The sequence below is a fragment of the Tricharina praecox genome, assembly GCF_024521635.1.
Source record: "Tricharina praecox strain CBS 144465 chromosome Unknown BZA05scaffold_1, whole genome shotgun sequence".
NCBI classification, from domain to species: domain Eukaryota; kingdom Fungi; phylum Ascomycota; class Pezizomycetes; order Pezizales; family Pyronemataceae; genus Tricharina; species Tricharina praecox.
The window spans coordinates 1,125,033-1,140,556 of NW_026250403.1; the positions used below are offsets into that span (position 1 = coordinate 1,125,033).

The window sequence follows — 15,524 nt, forward strand, 5'->3', positions numbered from 1 at the left end:
GAGCAGCCGCAGGCCCGCAGTATGTACGGCCATGCATTGCATACAGCGTCTCCGTCCGCTCTACTCAACCAACTAACTGCCGTACTACTTACTACACCGCGTCAGGCCCGGTCTTATCTCGACTAGAGACATAGAGTAGTAACTAGAGTATGTAGAGTACCGTAGCGGTTACAGGGCGCAAAGATGTTCTCAATTTTCGGCTCGGCTCTAGGCAGCTATGGATGTACCATGGCTTCATTGCTGTGGGGGTTGGAGAGGTTGGAGCCTCATCATTCCATCAGCCTGCCATCCCCTGTTGCACGGGGGCGGGGGAGAGCTCGCTTACCAGCAACCCAGCCCGCAGCTTACTTATCTAACTACTATGTAGAGCATCTATCTACGGTAGGTATCGGTTGGGTTGCATACATAAATACACTACATAGGGCTGAAGGCTGAAGACTGGGACGGTGGGTCAACCCGCCGGGTCACATCACATCACATCGAACATGTATGCATGTAGGTAGCTTGGGCCTAACATGTATGCCCTCCTGCCCCCCGGTGCATATTCCTACCGAGCCGAGTCGACATATGTAATTCAGCAATCAGCATTGCATCAATCTTCAATCATCGACCACTCGACCACGGTAGGTAGTATGTAGCGTCACACACACGCCGCTGCTGCACTGTAGTGCACCCCGCTTTTGAAAAGTAGCCCAGCCTTCACGCCTCGTCTGGTATGTAGAGTAGTATCCTGTAGGTAGTAGGATGAATGTAGTTTGGGATAGCAGTCACCCGCTGCTAGTCAGAAGATAGATCTCGCTCGTCGCACTTCCAATTCCAACGGTGGTGACGATGAAACGGGATGAAGAAGGGGAGGGGTGCGTCTCTAGTACTACTACTGGCTAGCACAAGCCGAGCGAGTAGCGGGACTCGGGAAAGATGCGGGCTTGAGTCGAGACACATGGTCCACAGCGCATGTCCATCACGCAGCCATTCATGATTCATGGGGGGAAGGGGAACTATAAACAGTGCCGGTGGGCACAGAGATCGAAGATCCTCATGTAGGTATGTATCATAGAGTGTTTAGCTTCGAAACATCATGATCTCCCGGGCGAACTATGTAATTAATGAGAACCCCATTGCAATTTATACTAGTTGCCTATTAGTCCTGACGCTGCCAACCCATCCCCCCGCTTGATGCGACGATAAACACTAACACCAACGACCGATGGCTGTGTGGATGAATGGATGGGCTGTGTGCACTGCGGAGTGGATTGGATGGGTATTTTGTGTGGACGTCTCATAGTTGAGGTAAGCTGTCGGCCTATCCGCCGACAAACGCACCAACTCGTCCAGACGAGCAAGCGGCAGACGGTAAAACACGTTGGCCTGCTTGCTTCGGAGGGGGGGGAGTGCTGGCCCATCTATCGGTCGCTCTCTCTCTCTCTCTTGACGTCAAGTCAAGTCGAGGATGCGGGGGGTTTTCGAGGATTGGCCGAATTGAGTGTCGGTCATCCCAATATTTGCTGTCCCCCGTATCAACCATCTCGGCGGATTGCCGTTCTCATTGATGACCGCCGGTCGTCGTTGTTGGCAGCAGCAGCAGCGACGTAACGTATGTACAGCTCGTGTAAGACAGCACCGTCCTGCGTGATTCCTCCCCGCTGTTCGGATGAGATGCTGTGTCGCACCGTTGAGAGGGGGGCCCGTTTTGCAGTGAGTGAGAGGAATGCTTCGAAGCCGGCCGCCTTTATCGTCGTCGCGCTTAGCTCGGCGGTACGATATTCGATCGTTTTTGCAAACGACCGTATCAGGAGCCACTTGTCACGACGTTCTTTGTCCCACTTGGCTGATCGCCGGCGGCGACGGCGGCGACAGCGGCGTGGAACCGGGAACCCCGAGAGAGAGAGAGGGGGAGAGAGAGCCATATCCTCGGATCGAGTTGACCGATTCCGCCGTTCTGAGCAAGTTCAGCTTTCGGACTCAAGTCTGCAATCGGTGGTCGGGAATTCGCCACATGAACGCCTCCTTTCAGCTCGCGTCGTTTCGTGCGTACACGAGCGAATGCCTCACGGACTAGGTACGCGAACATGTGCGGTGGTCAGCCGCCCAGCGTTAACGGCCCGACTAACTAGTGGTGGGTAGCAGAAAGGAAGGACCAGCAAGGGTCGCCCATCGTTCGGACGCGGCAAAGAAGCTCTCTAGTCACTAGTTAGCTGAACAGTTGAATTCTCGGAAATCAGCAGGCTCGTTGGAGGCCGATGCGATCGTGGCGGCGGTGAGAATTTTTGACGCAAAGTGACGATTCACCCACGAAGCTGTTGCGTGTGGGGTAAGCGGTGCGTTTTCGTCGCTGCTGCTGCAAGCCAGATAGATGGCAGCCAGCGGGGGCGGATGACTGACTGGTTGTCACTTTCAGGCTTCCATCCATCCTCCATACGGGGTCGGCTCAATCACCAGCTCTCCATTATGTCTTGCATGGAAGTCAATGCGAATCCAACACCCGCAGAGGCCGGCCCGATTTCCTAGTACATACGTGCACGTCCGACGGACTTCGACCTTTGTTTCTCGGCGTGAGCTTCGACAGCCAACAGCTAACAGCCAACAACCAACAGCAAAATTCTTCATCTGACTTACTTTGTTTCGCGGTGTGAGCGTCGATAGCCAACATTCAACAGCCAAATTTGTTCGACTCCGTTTCTCGGTGTGAGCTTCGACAGCCAGTACCCGCACCGGTAGTATTCGATGCGGGGCCGTGATTGGCTACGAGCCAAAATCCGCAACTGTGCACGTCACTAATTGTTCTCGCCTATCGACTCTATAGGAAAGACGCCGGGCCAGGCTGTGACGCCCAGCATAGCGTCGTGCAGTTACAGCATCTTAGCTCTGAATGTTTTTCCTCCCACCGAAGAGGACCTACGTTCACACTCGTCTGAGAAAAGTGCATTGGTCCCCTAGGGGCACTTCACAGGACACTCCCCCCCTCCCCCAAGCCTCCCCTAATAATATTTATCCCGAGGCAGCATAAATATCATCATCTCCGCACACCTCCCTCCCGTGGCCCCCCCTCACCCTGCTTACTTCTACAAAGAGCTGCTTTCCACAGCCCCAATTCTTCCTCCTTCCGTCTCTCACCCTCTCACCACCACCCCCTCCGCCCTCATCCTCCCCCCAAAGCTTCTCACATGCCAATTGCTCTCCCGCCGTTTCCAATCCATTCTGTTTCCGCAGCCACGAATTGACTGCTGGATCCCATTCCGGAGCTTCGAAATCAAACGGCTTCCGGCTTTCTGCTTGCATCGAACGAGCCAACTTCCGAGCAAGGGAAAGAAAGAAAAAACACCTCGATCGGAAACATCCCCCCCCCCCCAAACGTCGACATAGTGGGCTCTCGGATCGTCGGAGTGAAGATTATGGAGAACTTTTCGTCGGCCCTCCCCCGAATAGGTACTTTGGGATCAACCCCTGGCCTTCACGGACCGGCCCCGTCTCCCAGTGGGAGCTTCGACATGGGTGGGTTCCCGGGTTTTGATATTGTCCAAAGATTGCTCTTGAGGTTCGGATTGGATCCTAGCCTGTTGGGTATGTTTTTATCCTCCTCCTCGTCCTCGTCCTCCACTCCCTCCCCCTCCTGTTATGGGGGTAGCAGCGGATCGTCACTTGGCTCCATGCGCATTTTCCGCTGCTGCCAGTGGTAGTGCTGAATGTGGAAGCAATATGGCTGTGTATGTACTAACGGATGTCATGCAATTTGGAAAACAAAAGTCACATTGGGCATGTCACTTACACTCTTGACATCGCTGCTGTCGTTCTTTACATACTCATTCGGCTCGCTTACCACCATAACACGATTCATGTCGGCAAATCTGGTGTCCTCGGCGACTATCCATTCCTCCGATGTCACGTACCTCTACATAATGAGATGGCTGGCCACGCACAAAATCTCGACCGATTGCCGGCTGTTCTGCGTGACCTCTCGCAAGAACCCCCAGAGCTACGCCGTAAGACGGTACAGCTCCTACGCTCCCTATGGAGATGGCAACAGGGCGTGTCAGGAGGACGACGAGGATGGAGACGACGACGGGGGCTGTGAAGATGATTCCCTGGGGCCCAAGCTAAAATACACCCCAGCTCCCGGTAAGCCTTTCCGTTCCGCACCCCTCCCTCCCCCCTCCTCCCCCCCTTCTCATTCGTCGTGGTGGTTTTTTCTCTCTGCTCTTGTCCCGATCGGGTCACATTGGAGGGTTTTCGGTTGTTTTTCCCAAGCCCTTGTTTTCGCTGTCAGCCCTGCAGCCCGAGACTGCCTAGATACCACACTTCGGAAGTCAATCATGCGTTGTGCCGTCTGTGTATGTGGGGGATCAGAACCGATGTTGCTTTTTCCTGCATCTGGTTTTCTTTATTTATTTTTCTCTTTCCTTTTCCTTTGTTCTGCGGAGCTCTTAATCTATCCGGGACCGTTCTGCACGCTTTCCTCCAGCCCTCCGCTTTCTCTCACCCCTTCCTGCACCCGGACTCATCTCCAGGGAAGATGAGTCGTCCGTCCCATATCGAAAAGAAGGGATTGTTGCTATGGTGTGATTTGTGTAAGGCGCTGGAGCAAGCATTAACGTTCTTTTCCAGGCTTTCTCTATTTTTGGCACGGGGGACGACCGATAATTATCAACAGAAAATTAGATTTATCGTACTACACCGGCGACATACCGGATGAGACGATTGTGAGGGCCGTTGGCAGCCTAAAAAATGTTCGCAGAAGCTAACCCGCTGCGTTTTTTCAGATCCTCACGACAATAGGTCGGTCGCCGTCTTTTCTGCGAGATATCCTCAATGAGGCCAGACGGGATTATCTCCAGGCCCAGTCCCGCAAGACGATGGTGTACACGCTCTCGCCAACACCCTTCGCTCAGAAGACCTGGGACCAAGGTCGACACCGCCCTTCGCGCGACATCTCGACAGTCATCATGCCTCCGGAGCAAAAGGAATTTCTCCTGCAAGACGTGAAGGAATACTTGAATCCGCATACGATGAGGTGGTACGCTCAGCGTGGACTGCCATACCGCCGTGGATATTTGTTTTACGGGCCACCCGGAACGGGAAAGACCAGCCTGAGCCTCGCCCTTGCTGGGGAATTGAAACTGCCGTTGTATATCCTTAGTCTTTCGACTGGATCACTGACCGATGAAACCCTCACGATGCTGTTTGTTGGATTGCCGAGGAAGTGTATCGTTTTGCTGGAGGACATCGACTGCGCTGGGGTCCACCGCAGTGGTGGCCATACGAATGACTATGAGTCTGATTCTTCCGATGACGACGATGACGATGAGGATAGCGAGTCGGATGGAGACAGTACAGGAAAGACCGCGAGCAAATCGACCACAAAAGGCAGCGGGGGAGGGGGAGGAGGTTCGGGAGACAAAAAGTCGACATCAAAGAGCAGTAGCAACAACAACAGTTCCAAAAACTCGGGACCGGGCCAGACCCGTCGGCCTCGTATATCGGTCAGCTTTTCGGGATTGCTCAACGCGATTGATGGAGTTGCAAGCCACGAAGGACGTATACTCATAATGACCACTAATCACCGCGAACGTTTGGACTCTGCACTCATTCGCCCTGGCAGGGTCGATATCCAGGTCGAGTTTGGATACGCGGCGAAGGAAACCCTTTCCGAGATCTTCCGCGAGCTCTACAAGGAGATTGGCGGGCGAAGCAGTATTAGCCTTGCTAGTGGTGGCAAGCTCTTCGACAAGAAGGAGAAACAGAGGCCGGAATCTGCGGAGAAGGAGCGGGTACGCCAGCTAGCAGACACATTTTCCGAGCGGATTCCAGCCAACAGGTTCACACCGGCAGAGATACAGGGTTATCTGATGTCTTACAAGGGACAACCCGAGAAGGCCATGGATAATATCGACGACTGGGTTCTGGAAAAGACCAAAGTGGAGAGGGAAAAGAAGGCAAAGGCCGAGAGAAGGAAGAGGAAGGAGCAGAAGATTACGGCCGCCGAACTCGACAAGGAAGCTGCAACCCAATTCAACACGAACGGCTTCACCGGCGGTGGCGCTAAACCGCCCCCCGATGCTACCTCGCCTGCTCAGGACGCGTTGACTCACAGTCTCGCAACCATCGCCAGCAGTGAAAACCTACAGCCAATCTTGCAAGCCCTACTTCAACTGGTTGCGCAGAGCCCTGTGCAGAACTCTACGAACAACCCAACGGTTCCCCCGGCCAGTACGACTACGCCTTTGCACGGTGGACGCACTAACGAAGTGGCAACCAGTCGCAGCTCCACTAATGCGGTGGACGATTACACAGACGACCACACATACAAACCTACATCCAACCTATCGAAGGATGAAGAGTGGGAGAGGATCTCCAACGGCACCAATGGGGTTGACAAGAAGACGGACGCGAAAATGACCAACGGTGTGCATAAAACCAACGGGGTCAGCAAAACCAATGGTGTCGGCAATCGCGATCTGTACGTTCGAGCGGGTTGAGGATTTCAGCGTGCGTCACGGGACGTTGCATTTGCACAGCGATAAAGGATGCGGCGACAACAACAAATTGTGCATGTGGTGGTACGGAATTTTCTTTCGGGCGGATGCGTACGGGAGGCGTTATTTTTTTGTGGCTATAGTGAGTTCGGGGAAAAGGGAGGGAGGGAGGGAGTTGAGTTTGATGTGTTGGCGGAAGGTTGTGCTCTGGAAGTCGACTTCGTTTGGGGGAGGAAGGAAGCGGTAGGGCGGGTGGGCGGCTGCAAGGCTTCCAGGTTCAAGCATCATACATGGAGGCGGGTCCGTTTGCCTGTCTGCGCCGTGCGCCGTGCGGGGAGCATCTATTGTTCTATTGTACCGCCATACATTTGTCCGCGAGGAATGGGGTTGCATGTGGCGGTGGTGATGACGGTGGTGGCGATAATCTTTCCATGTACATAAATATTTCGTACTCAAGTAAGCGCACAACCGCTGCGGCCTATTCTCTTCTTTTGGGGCTGTTTTCTTGCTTTTTTTCTTGTTACTCGTAGGTATTTCATTTTTTTACTGTTATTTCTTTCTTCAGTTTTTTACGATACGATTGGAGTTGTCTGCCATTGAAACATTCTCTCTCTCTCTCTCTTTTGCCATTCGATTCGCTTCCAGAATCCTGCGTTTACATACAGGAAGTCGCCGAAAGTGTTAGTTTATGTTATGCCCTTTTGCCTTATTTGCCTTATTTTTGTGGAGAGGCGCAATCCTGATCCGTGACGGGGTTTCTTGTCTACGAGTAGAGTACAGGTACTCTAGGTACGTTAGAGTAGACTATTGATCATTCGTTCATTGGATAGTTGGAACGGTCACGGCACGGGTTCTGGGTTCTAGGGTATGTATATTGTATTCGAGTATTTTGTTTTTATCTTTATGTTGGAGGGGGTGTGTCCAGTTCTACATACAGGAGACTGAACATGTAGAACATATGCCTCCCACCACCACCACCACCACCACCACCGAACGAAGTACCGTTTGTTTGTAGTGCGGCTAGAAGAAGAAGACTTTGGGCACTTTTGCGGGTTTTGCGGGCTTCAGAAGCACTGCTACATATGCTAACTATGCTATGCAATGCTAGATGTGCAATGCAATGCAAAGTGGAAAGCTGCTGGCGTACGAAGTAGGTAGCTAGGCGTGTTTGTTGCTCATGTGCTTGTACTTGTTGCCGTGATGTCATATGTACTGTCCGTGGCCGTGTCTGTATCTGTATCTTTGTCCGTGTCTGTATCTGTTGCCCGCGATTGTGCCCGCGAGCCCGCATGCCCGCCGTGTCAGTGCCCGTGTTAGTTCCCGTTTCGGTGTTTGTGTCTGTGTCCGTGTCAGTGCCAGTTCCAATTCCAGTGCTAGTGCTGTGTGCGTATTCCCGTGTTCGTGAGCTCCTAGGACGGCCAACCAGGAGATAGGAAGGGTAGGTATCGATAGTGTTCGATAGCTGTTGCCTGTGTTCGCTGGCTGCTGCCTGTGTGATGGAGGGGGGTGCGCCGAGTCATGTCCCACAGTGCACACCACAAGATTGGATCGGTTTTCGCCCGTTCCGGAGGCATCCCCTCCCATCCCCCACGAGCCGCAAGCTGCCGAAACCCGCGCTGCTGTTGGATAGACGAACGGGGGAGAAACACAACGATTTGGCATCAGATGCTCGCACATACCATCCCAGCCCCCGCCCCCCCGCCCTCCCATATCATCAATTCATCACCATCACTACCACCACCACCTCGAACCTCGAACATGCCGGACCCCGCCCCGATCCTGATAGAGCTTTCTGCCTTCCTGTCTGGATTGTGCTTCTTCTTGCTGTCTTGCTGTGGTGGTCTGGAGCGGACTACAGGCAGTCGGCGTGTTGCTTTCAGAATTCAGACCTTGGTCGTGCCCACTGCTCAGGCAGCTGCGCTGGCCAGGCATGAACTCTGGAGCGCGAGGGTAGATCAGCAGGTTACCTGGTTTACTCGCAGTGTGGGATGCAGCATTTGGGCTGGTGAGGGGGGGGGGGGGGTGAGGGGGGTGAGGATTTGTAGATTGATGGACAAAGTGATAGGGAGTGAGGGGGGGAGGGTGGGGTTCCACATAGCTTTGGAAGCTGAAGGTTTCGGTGGAAACTCTTTTCTCATTCCATCCACCCTCCTCCCCCCCCCCTCCTCCTCCCCCTCCTCCTCTTTTCCTTCAGCTATCCAGGTCTCATGGCCATCATCAAGATTTACGGCGAGAAGGTGCAGAGCTTTGGTCTGGCCCAGACTGGCTCAGCACACACACACCACTCCCCCCTCCTCCTCCCCCCGCCACACACACACACACACACTCGCTACTTCTTTCCCTCGGACACTGTCCGTCTCATCTCCCCCAGCTGGTTCGTGTAGCTGGCAGCGATCAATCGGCCACGAGAAGAAGCGACCCCGCAGAGGAGTGGGGGTTGCAGATTTATCTGTGCGGCACGTGCCGGCACGAACCCCACCACGAGCGGTCCTCCTGTCCAGAACGGTTGAGATATTGTCTTGTGCTCATTTCTCGACGCAGCCAAAACCACTAAGGAACCTATCGGCCTGATCATCGGCTTCCCACGGATATCGGTGGGGCCGGTAGCCGGCGGAGATGGGATGGATTGATCCTCAACTAACTGGAGTCAGCCCGGTACGATTATTCCGTCGGAGTGGATTACATACATACGTACCTAGGACATGGACATCCGTCGCAATCCACATGAGCTTTCCCGCTGAGGCCTCCGCATAGATGGGTGGTTGGGAGAGGCGAGATCACCCTTATGTGATCGGGGCAGAAACCACGCGTAACTTAGGTAGTGAGTGGGTGAGCTGCGGATAGTTCGGATACGGGGAGGAATGGATACCACGCTGAGCAGGTATTCTAATCCTCCCCCCCAGATGAACAGGGTAAGCAGTCAGCGAAAGAGAGAGCTGGCCGCTATTTACCGTGGAGCCGCCCTTGTTTCGTTTACCCAACCAGAAACAAGCCGCCGCATGCGTACTATTTTTGTGTAACCTCTGACCGGCTCGTGTGTGAAACGGTAATCTTTCAGCCGCATAGGTGTCCTATGTATCATTGTACATATGATGATGATATTCGAGAATGCAGAAGTGCGCATTGACTCATTTTCCCCCACCATTCCATCGGCGTCTGGCGACGGACGGACGTCGACGTAGAAGTCCCGGATGCCTACCACTGCAGTTGCACTTGTACTCGGCTGGAGGGAAAGTCGTGCACCACCGGCACCACTACCAAATGGTGCTTGATGGGATGCACCACTTACCCTTACACCCGAGTACGGTAACTACGCCACGCAACGTAAGCATCCCCCGCCCGCCTCGACGTTCTTCTCGTGGGCCCAGCTAACTAGCAATCTCAGGCTTCCCTCCATGTCCAGGCAGCAGGCCGGGCAAAATTTCGAAGAGCACTATCACAGTCGCGGGTTTCGTGGCGTACGCATCCTCTCTAGCGGCGAGGATGGTGAGTCAACCACTCTAGCTATGCTATGTACTATACATAGTCGATAAGGTTCCCCGGTCTGCGCCTGAATCTGCCAACTGGCTGTGTTTCTACGGCGTCGTCTACGGCAACTACTTATCTTCTCAACAGAAGGATCGAGCGCGGCTCCGGAACGAAGCTTTTCGAAGCAGGTTGTTAATATCGCGGCGCAACGGAGTTCGCCATTTCGGACATGCAACTAACTAGGAGTTCTACGCTTGCATGCGTTGCATGCAACCATGCTTGCGAGAAGCACTCCTCCGTGTAGGAGGATCCCGGAGTACGTCAGCAAAGCCCTACGTATGCGTATTTGTCTCGCCACAAACCAAACAGCATATGATATGCATTCCGCCACCTCCTAGGCATTCCTTCGCATGCGGTGTCGATTGCTGGAGAGAGGGAGAGAGAGAGAGGGAACATCGATTTGCGGTTGTCGCACGTGGCCTGCCGGGACTGGGTATGATGGCCACCTCCTGCCCGACCTCTAATTGCTGCCAGCTCCGCGGGAATATTGTCAATTGCTACGCTCCAGTTCTGACGGTGTGCGTGGCAGAGGGCATCCTGTCGAGTGACGACATGTGGTCGATACCCACACACATGCACAGCGACAAATTCCTCCTGCTCCTCCGCCGCGCGGTACCTCGACACAGGCATACTCCCGAGGGATATATATTGAAGTGTTGCTATATTCTGCACTGGCCTGCGTGCGTGCGTTTCGTGTCTAGGTAGCATACATAGCACGCTCGACCTCACGGCCACCCCCGCGCCGTACCGTGTAGAGCTTCACCAAGTTCAGACTTCTAACTGCGCACGTTTTTCCCTGCAAACTGCGCACGTTCGCTTACCCTGGTTGGGTATGGTACACTTGCATCCGTTCGCAAGCGGCGAGGGGCCCGATGCAAGCAGCGATGGAAAGTCATGTCCGTTTCGCTGGCGTGGGTCAAGCCTCCTCCCCCACTCCCGCTGGCCGTGTTCTCGATTGGGTCACGACAGCTGGAGGTCAGAGAGGGGGACCTCGTGAAGACCGTCATCGGGCTCGCGGGAAGTGCGTTTCGCAGCCTGGTGGTGCCGCCTTTCGCTGTGTGCGTCAAGGAAGTGTTCCGCCATATACGGGGACGACGGTGTGCAAGCAAAGCTCTCGGCAGCTTCGCATACGAGTGATAGTACATGATATCATTCTCCCAGCTCAGATACATTCCGAGGACCGTGTCTTCTCCGTGAGCGGAATCAACCAGTATCTATCAGTAGACTCACTACTGTATGTACCGAGAAGCCCAAAAAGAGCGGAGGGATGGAATTATCGAGAGTGTTGTATATTGGGCTATGTAAAGGAGAATCGGATATTGCCGAAATGGGAAGTAGGGACAAATTGCAAGGACAGATCCTGCGTATTCAGTGCTTAATTCTCTTCGTCGTCTCTGAGAGTTCTCGGCCTACTCCGCTGCCGCGCAGCCGCGCTGGCTTCAGAAACCTATGTCACATGAAATAGAAGCATCATGCCTCGTTCTTTGGTATGTGCCTATGTGCTATATACTATGTAGAACATAGACCAGAGCCATGGCTTTCAGTTCCGGGTTTCAAATGTTTATACCAAAAGGCTTGTCGACGATACCATACCTACCTAGCACAAACATGCAAAATCACGCTGTGGTCACTAGCACACTTGAACCTTTCGTCGCTCAGTCCATGTGTATTTTCGTCTATGCGGACCCCAACGTTTACTTCAGAATCCGGCGGTCCATTGATTCAATATCCGTCTTCGCTGAACTATCCATTAAGGCGATTGAAAGGCAGCCGCTTAACTCCAGGCTGCTCACCGTCTGGCGGGAAGCGAAGAAATGTAGGTACATAATGTCATAGCATGGGAAAAGATTCTCTAAAGCCTTCAGTCTTTCATTCAGTGTTCGACATACCTAGTCCGGGCCGGACGGACTGCCAAGATACAGCCCAGTCCGGCCCGAACCAACCTACCGTACCGTCTTCCTTCACCAAGCAGATACGATCCACGCACTGCCAACTTCACCTGACTAGCTAGGAGCGAGTCCATAACCTTCGACGTGTGGTGGGGCTTCATGAATTTAAGCACGGGTGGAGTCTACGATTCCCCTCGCCAGCCAACATGATTCTGAGTTTTCGTTGCATGGGCGGTCAATCGTAGCGCCATCAATAATGGTCCGGTGTGTTGGCGGGGAAAACAATTGATGAGCCAAAAGTACTTTCCACTCGGAGACCAAATAGAACAGCAAATTGGTTACGAGGGATCGCAGCATGAGGCATATCACGTGATACTACCGAGTGATATCTAATTAGTGCTTCCTTCAGAAACAAAAAACAAAAACCATCACCACCCCCGGTGGGTGGCTTGGAAACCCCAAGAGCTGAGTCTTGCACCCGGCTTTGAACCAGGAGCTTTCCCTCAACTCCCCTCGCCGATTGCGTGGCCTATACCACTAGACCACGCGGAGGTTTTTTCCGTGCTGGAAACATGAATTCGATGTCTATAAAGTGGTGGGTGCCACCCCCGTGACGGACAAGCTCACCGCACCGCCTGCATCGAGCTGGATCTGATCTGATATGAGTATTTGGTAACCATGGCTCGTACTTGCCTACCTAGGCAGGTAGGGGACCGATCAACCTTTATGTAGGTAGTCGATTCTATTCCCGGATAACCCATACTGGATCTATGCCAACTGAGGCAGCTCCTCTCCGGACTCCGGAGTGGCGATCAGCCGAGGCTCAAAAACAGCATGTGTCATGGGGAGACACCAGAGAGCGGCCGTTGAAATAGAGTTATCAGCGTAGCAATCTAACCCAGACGGGGTTCAATATGATCCGCGCGGTCGTCGGAGTTTCAAGTCGTGTACCAATGCTTCGGACTTCCAGACGCTTCTCACGGCAGGAGACTCGCGCTTAAAGAGCATACCGTACCGTAGGTACTAGGGACCATTCCTCCGCCAACAATCACTGCACGGTACACACATCCGCAACCGGCATACCTGGGCACAACCACAGTCCACTACCGGTTCCTAGCAATACAGTGAGAACCTGCCAGACGTATCTCTTCATATAAAGCACAGCTAATCCTCGTCGGATATAACAGCTCTTCGCCTGATACACCAGCTCCTCGCTGGCTACAACCGCTCACCGCCGTCGTAATCATTTATCCTCCTTCATCTCGCCAGCCTGGACAACATCCGTCTCTCCACCGCGCGCCTCTTCGCTGAGCGGTTCATCGAACCAACGAGCCAACGAGTCCTCGCCCCACCTGCAAGTTTCCTCTCAAGCCCAGATTCCCTCCTTGACTGGAGCCACGGGTTTCCATGATTCGCTTAGCCAGAGATGGTGTGTGACTTTTGAGGGGGTGGTAAACGCTTTCGGTCAGCCTAATACCTATCATAGGGAGAACGAGGGATCGATGTCGACCTGGAAAGAAAACGTTTGGGGCCGCTGCTCGCCAACCATGTTACGGTATGACCGACAACACGGGTTCAATGTGTAGCCATATTGATGACGTGATACTTCCGGCCACTCTGGCTGCGGACGCTGCAAGCATGAAAGAGAAAAAAAAATCTTCCTCTCGAGAGTGGGCTGGGCTGTTCCCGACAGAATCCTGCATCAGCCTACATAGCCGGTAGCCACGACCTGTGTACTCCGAATCGTACATACATAGGACCAAACAGATTTGCTGGCTGCCTTGCCTTGCCTTGCCTTGCATGATGAGCGTGCAGGGATGTGTTGGCGAAACGTGCGCACACGCGCAGCGGGTTTCCGACCGAGACTAGCCGGACATGGTTAGTTACGGCAGCTACCGGCCTGCCAGCGAGTGATTTTGAATGTAGCAGAGTGCCCAGTCCTGCACACGCGACCAGTGACCTGCAGTTCCTGCGGCCAGTTCAGCGGGTCAAGCAAGAGGTCCATGGTATCTAGTTACGGCTAGGATGTCCTTCCGCTCGCTGGACGTGGGTACAATGTATGCCGTTGAGTTGCTAGCCCCTACCCACTGCTATTCCCAACAAAAACAACACTTTACAACGGCGGTCCCATCATGCTTGATGTGCTTGAACATGTGCAATCTTGGAGCCCCCGGCCATCCCCGCGCCTTCGCCAGGCGCCTCGGGGGCTCCCGATCCCCCGCTCATGCAGGGGTAGTTGATATGAACGGCGATCGTCGCGACGCCAGGTTGTAGTGCACGTGGCAGACAATGCACGTATGTACCCTACATGGTAGGTACGTATGTCCTGCGAGCCGGAACGACTGAGGGCGAGATGTTGTGTTGGCGACTGCGGCTGCGCGTGGTGCGGCAAACAGTCCGGTTGCCAGGGGTAGGTAGGCCACTGGCGGATTGTAGAAGCACAGCGCTGTGAATTTTAAGTAGCGAATCGACGGTAGCGAATCGGGAACGGGCCAGAAGTAGGTGGGAGAAACGGTGATATGTTTATCTTGACCACACGCTACCTACCGTGCGACATCATTCCCGATCCATGAACGGCTACTCCGCACCGGTATCAGTGCCTCCGGTAGCCCAGTCCAGTCCGTCTTTCGGCAAAAGTCGGGCTGGACTGAGAGGTTCAGTCCGGCAGGAGGCGTGGGTTGGACCGGGTAGTCGGCGCAACTGGTAGGGCTGGACTGACTGCAGTCGACTGGATGGACTGGTACTTTGAATGGAAAATGTTTGAAATCAGTAATGAACTTTTTGTACACGTCTATAGTACATACAGCTATTGCAGGTTCTCCTCGCAAAGTGGATTGAGCATAGTCTCCATCTCCTTGATATCGCCCTTTGTAGCAGCTACAAGACCATCTCGTTGCCAGCTTTTGTGACATTCCAGGGCCTTCGGTGCGTCCTCACCCATGCTGCAGCGGCGATGAGAGAGTGTGAATTTAGTCCCACTAAAAACTCGTTCCGGCTCTGCTCTCATGGCGGGAATGCCCAAATACTCGAGGGCCATTCTGGCGAGATCTTTCCAGCGAGGTTCGTGTGATTTAATATTCGCCCAGTACTGTACCACATTGTCGATGGAATCGCATAGAGGCGGTTCCTGCTGGAAGACCTCCACCATATATTTATTCAGACGACAGTGGAGTAAGAGATAGAGAGCCGGCATGATAGGAAAAGAGAACATGTGATACGTTGAAAGAATGATGCCCGCTAGCCACATACCTAGTTCAACCCAAAGTTTTAGAAAGTGTCAGTCTGTCAGTCGACTGCAGTCCGAGGCGGCAAATCTTGGGGACGGACTGAATTCAAACCGTCCTCCAATTTTATGGACTGGACTATCAGGAGCACCGACCGCGGCGGGAATCCGCCGCCACCGCCGAGCGGGCCGTCCATCGCAAGTGCCGCGCGGTTTGCCGTCCAGACCAGATCAGACCGCTACTCTGGATGCCTTAATCGCATTCCTGGTTGCAGATTGAACCAGCCGCCATCCCAGGCCCCGGGGCAGTCAGTCACCGGTCACCGCCGTGCGGGGGTGGGCGGCCGGGGGTTTCTGTGTGCCACAACGGTTTCTGTGTGCCACAACGCATAGTCAGGGCTGTGTGACCCCTTT

The 15,524-nt window shown here is 53.8% G+C and overlaps 1 protein-coding gene across 1 annotated transcript; it reads left to right on the forward strand.

The window, feature by feature from the left end:
• Positions 1-2,965: 2,965 nt before the first annotated feature.
• Positions 2,966-6,662, forward strand: BZA05DRAFT_469929 (uncharacterized protein). The gene is made up of 4 exons (XM_051487872.1): positions 2,966-3,561; positions 3,745-4,116; positions 4,603-4,697; positions 4,758-6,662. The coding sequence occupies exons 1-4, from the start codon at positions 3,393-3,395 to the stop codon at positions 6,471-6,473; spliced, it is 2,352 nt and encodes a 783-aa protein (XP_051344264.1). The 5' UTR covers positions 2,966-3,392; the 3' UTR covers positions 6,474-6,662.
• The last annotated feature ends 8,862 nt before the right edge of the window (positions 6,663-15,524 follow it).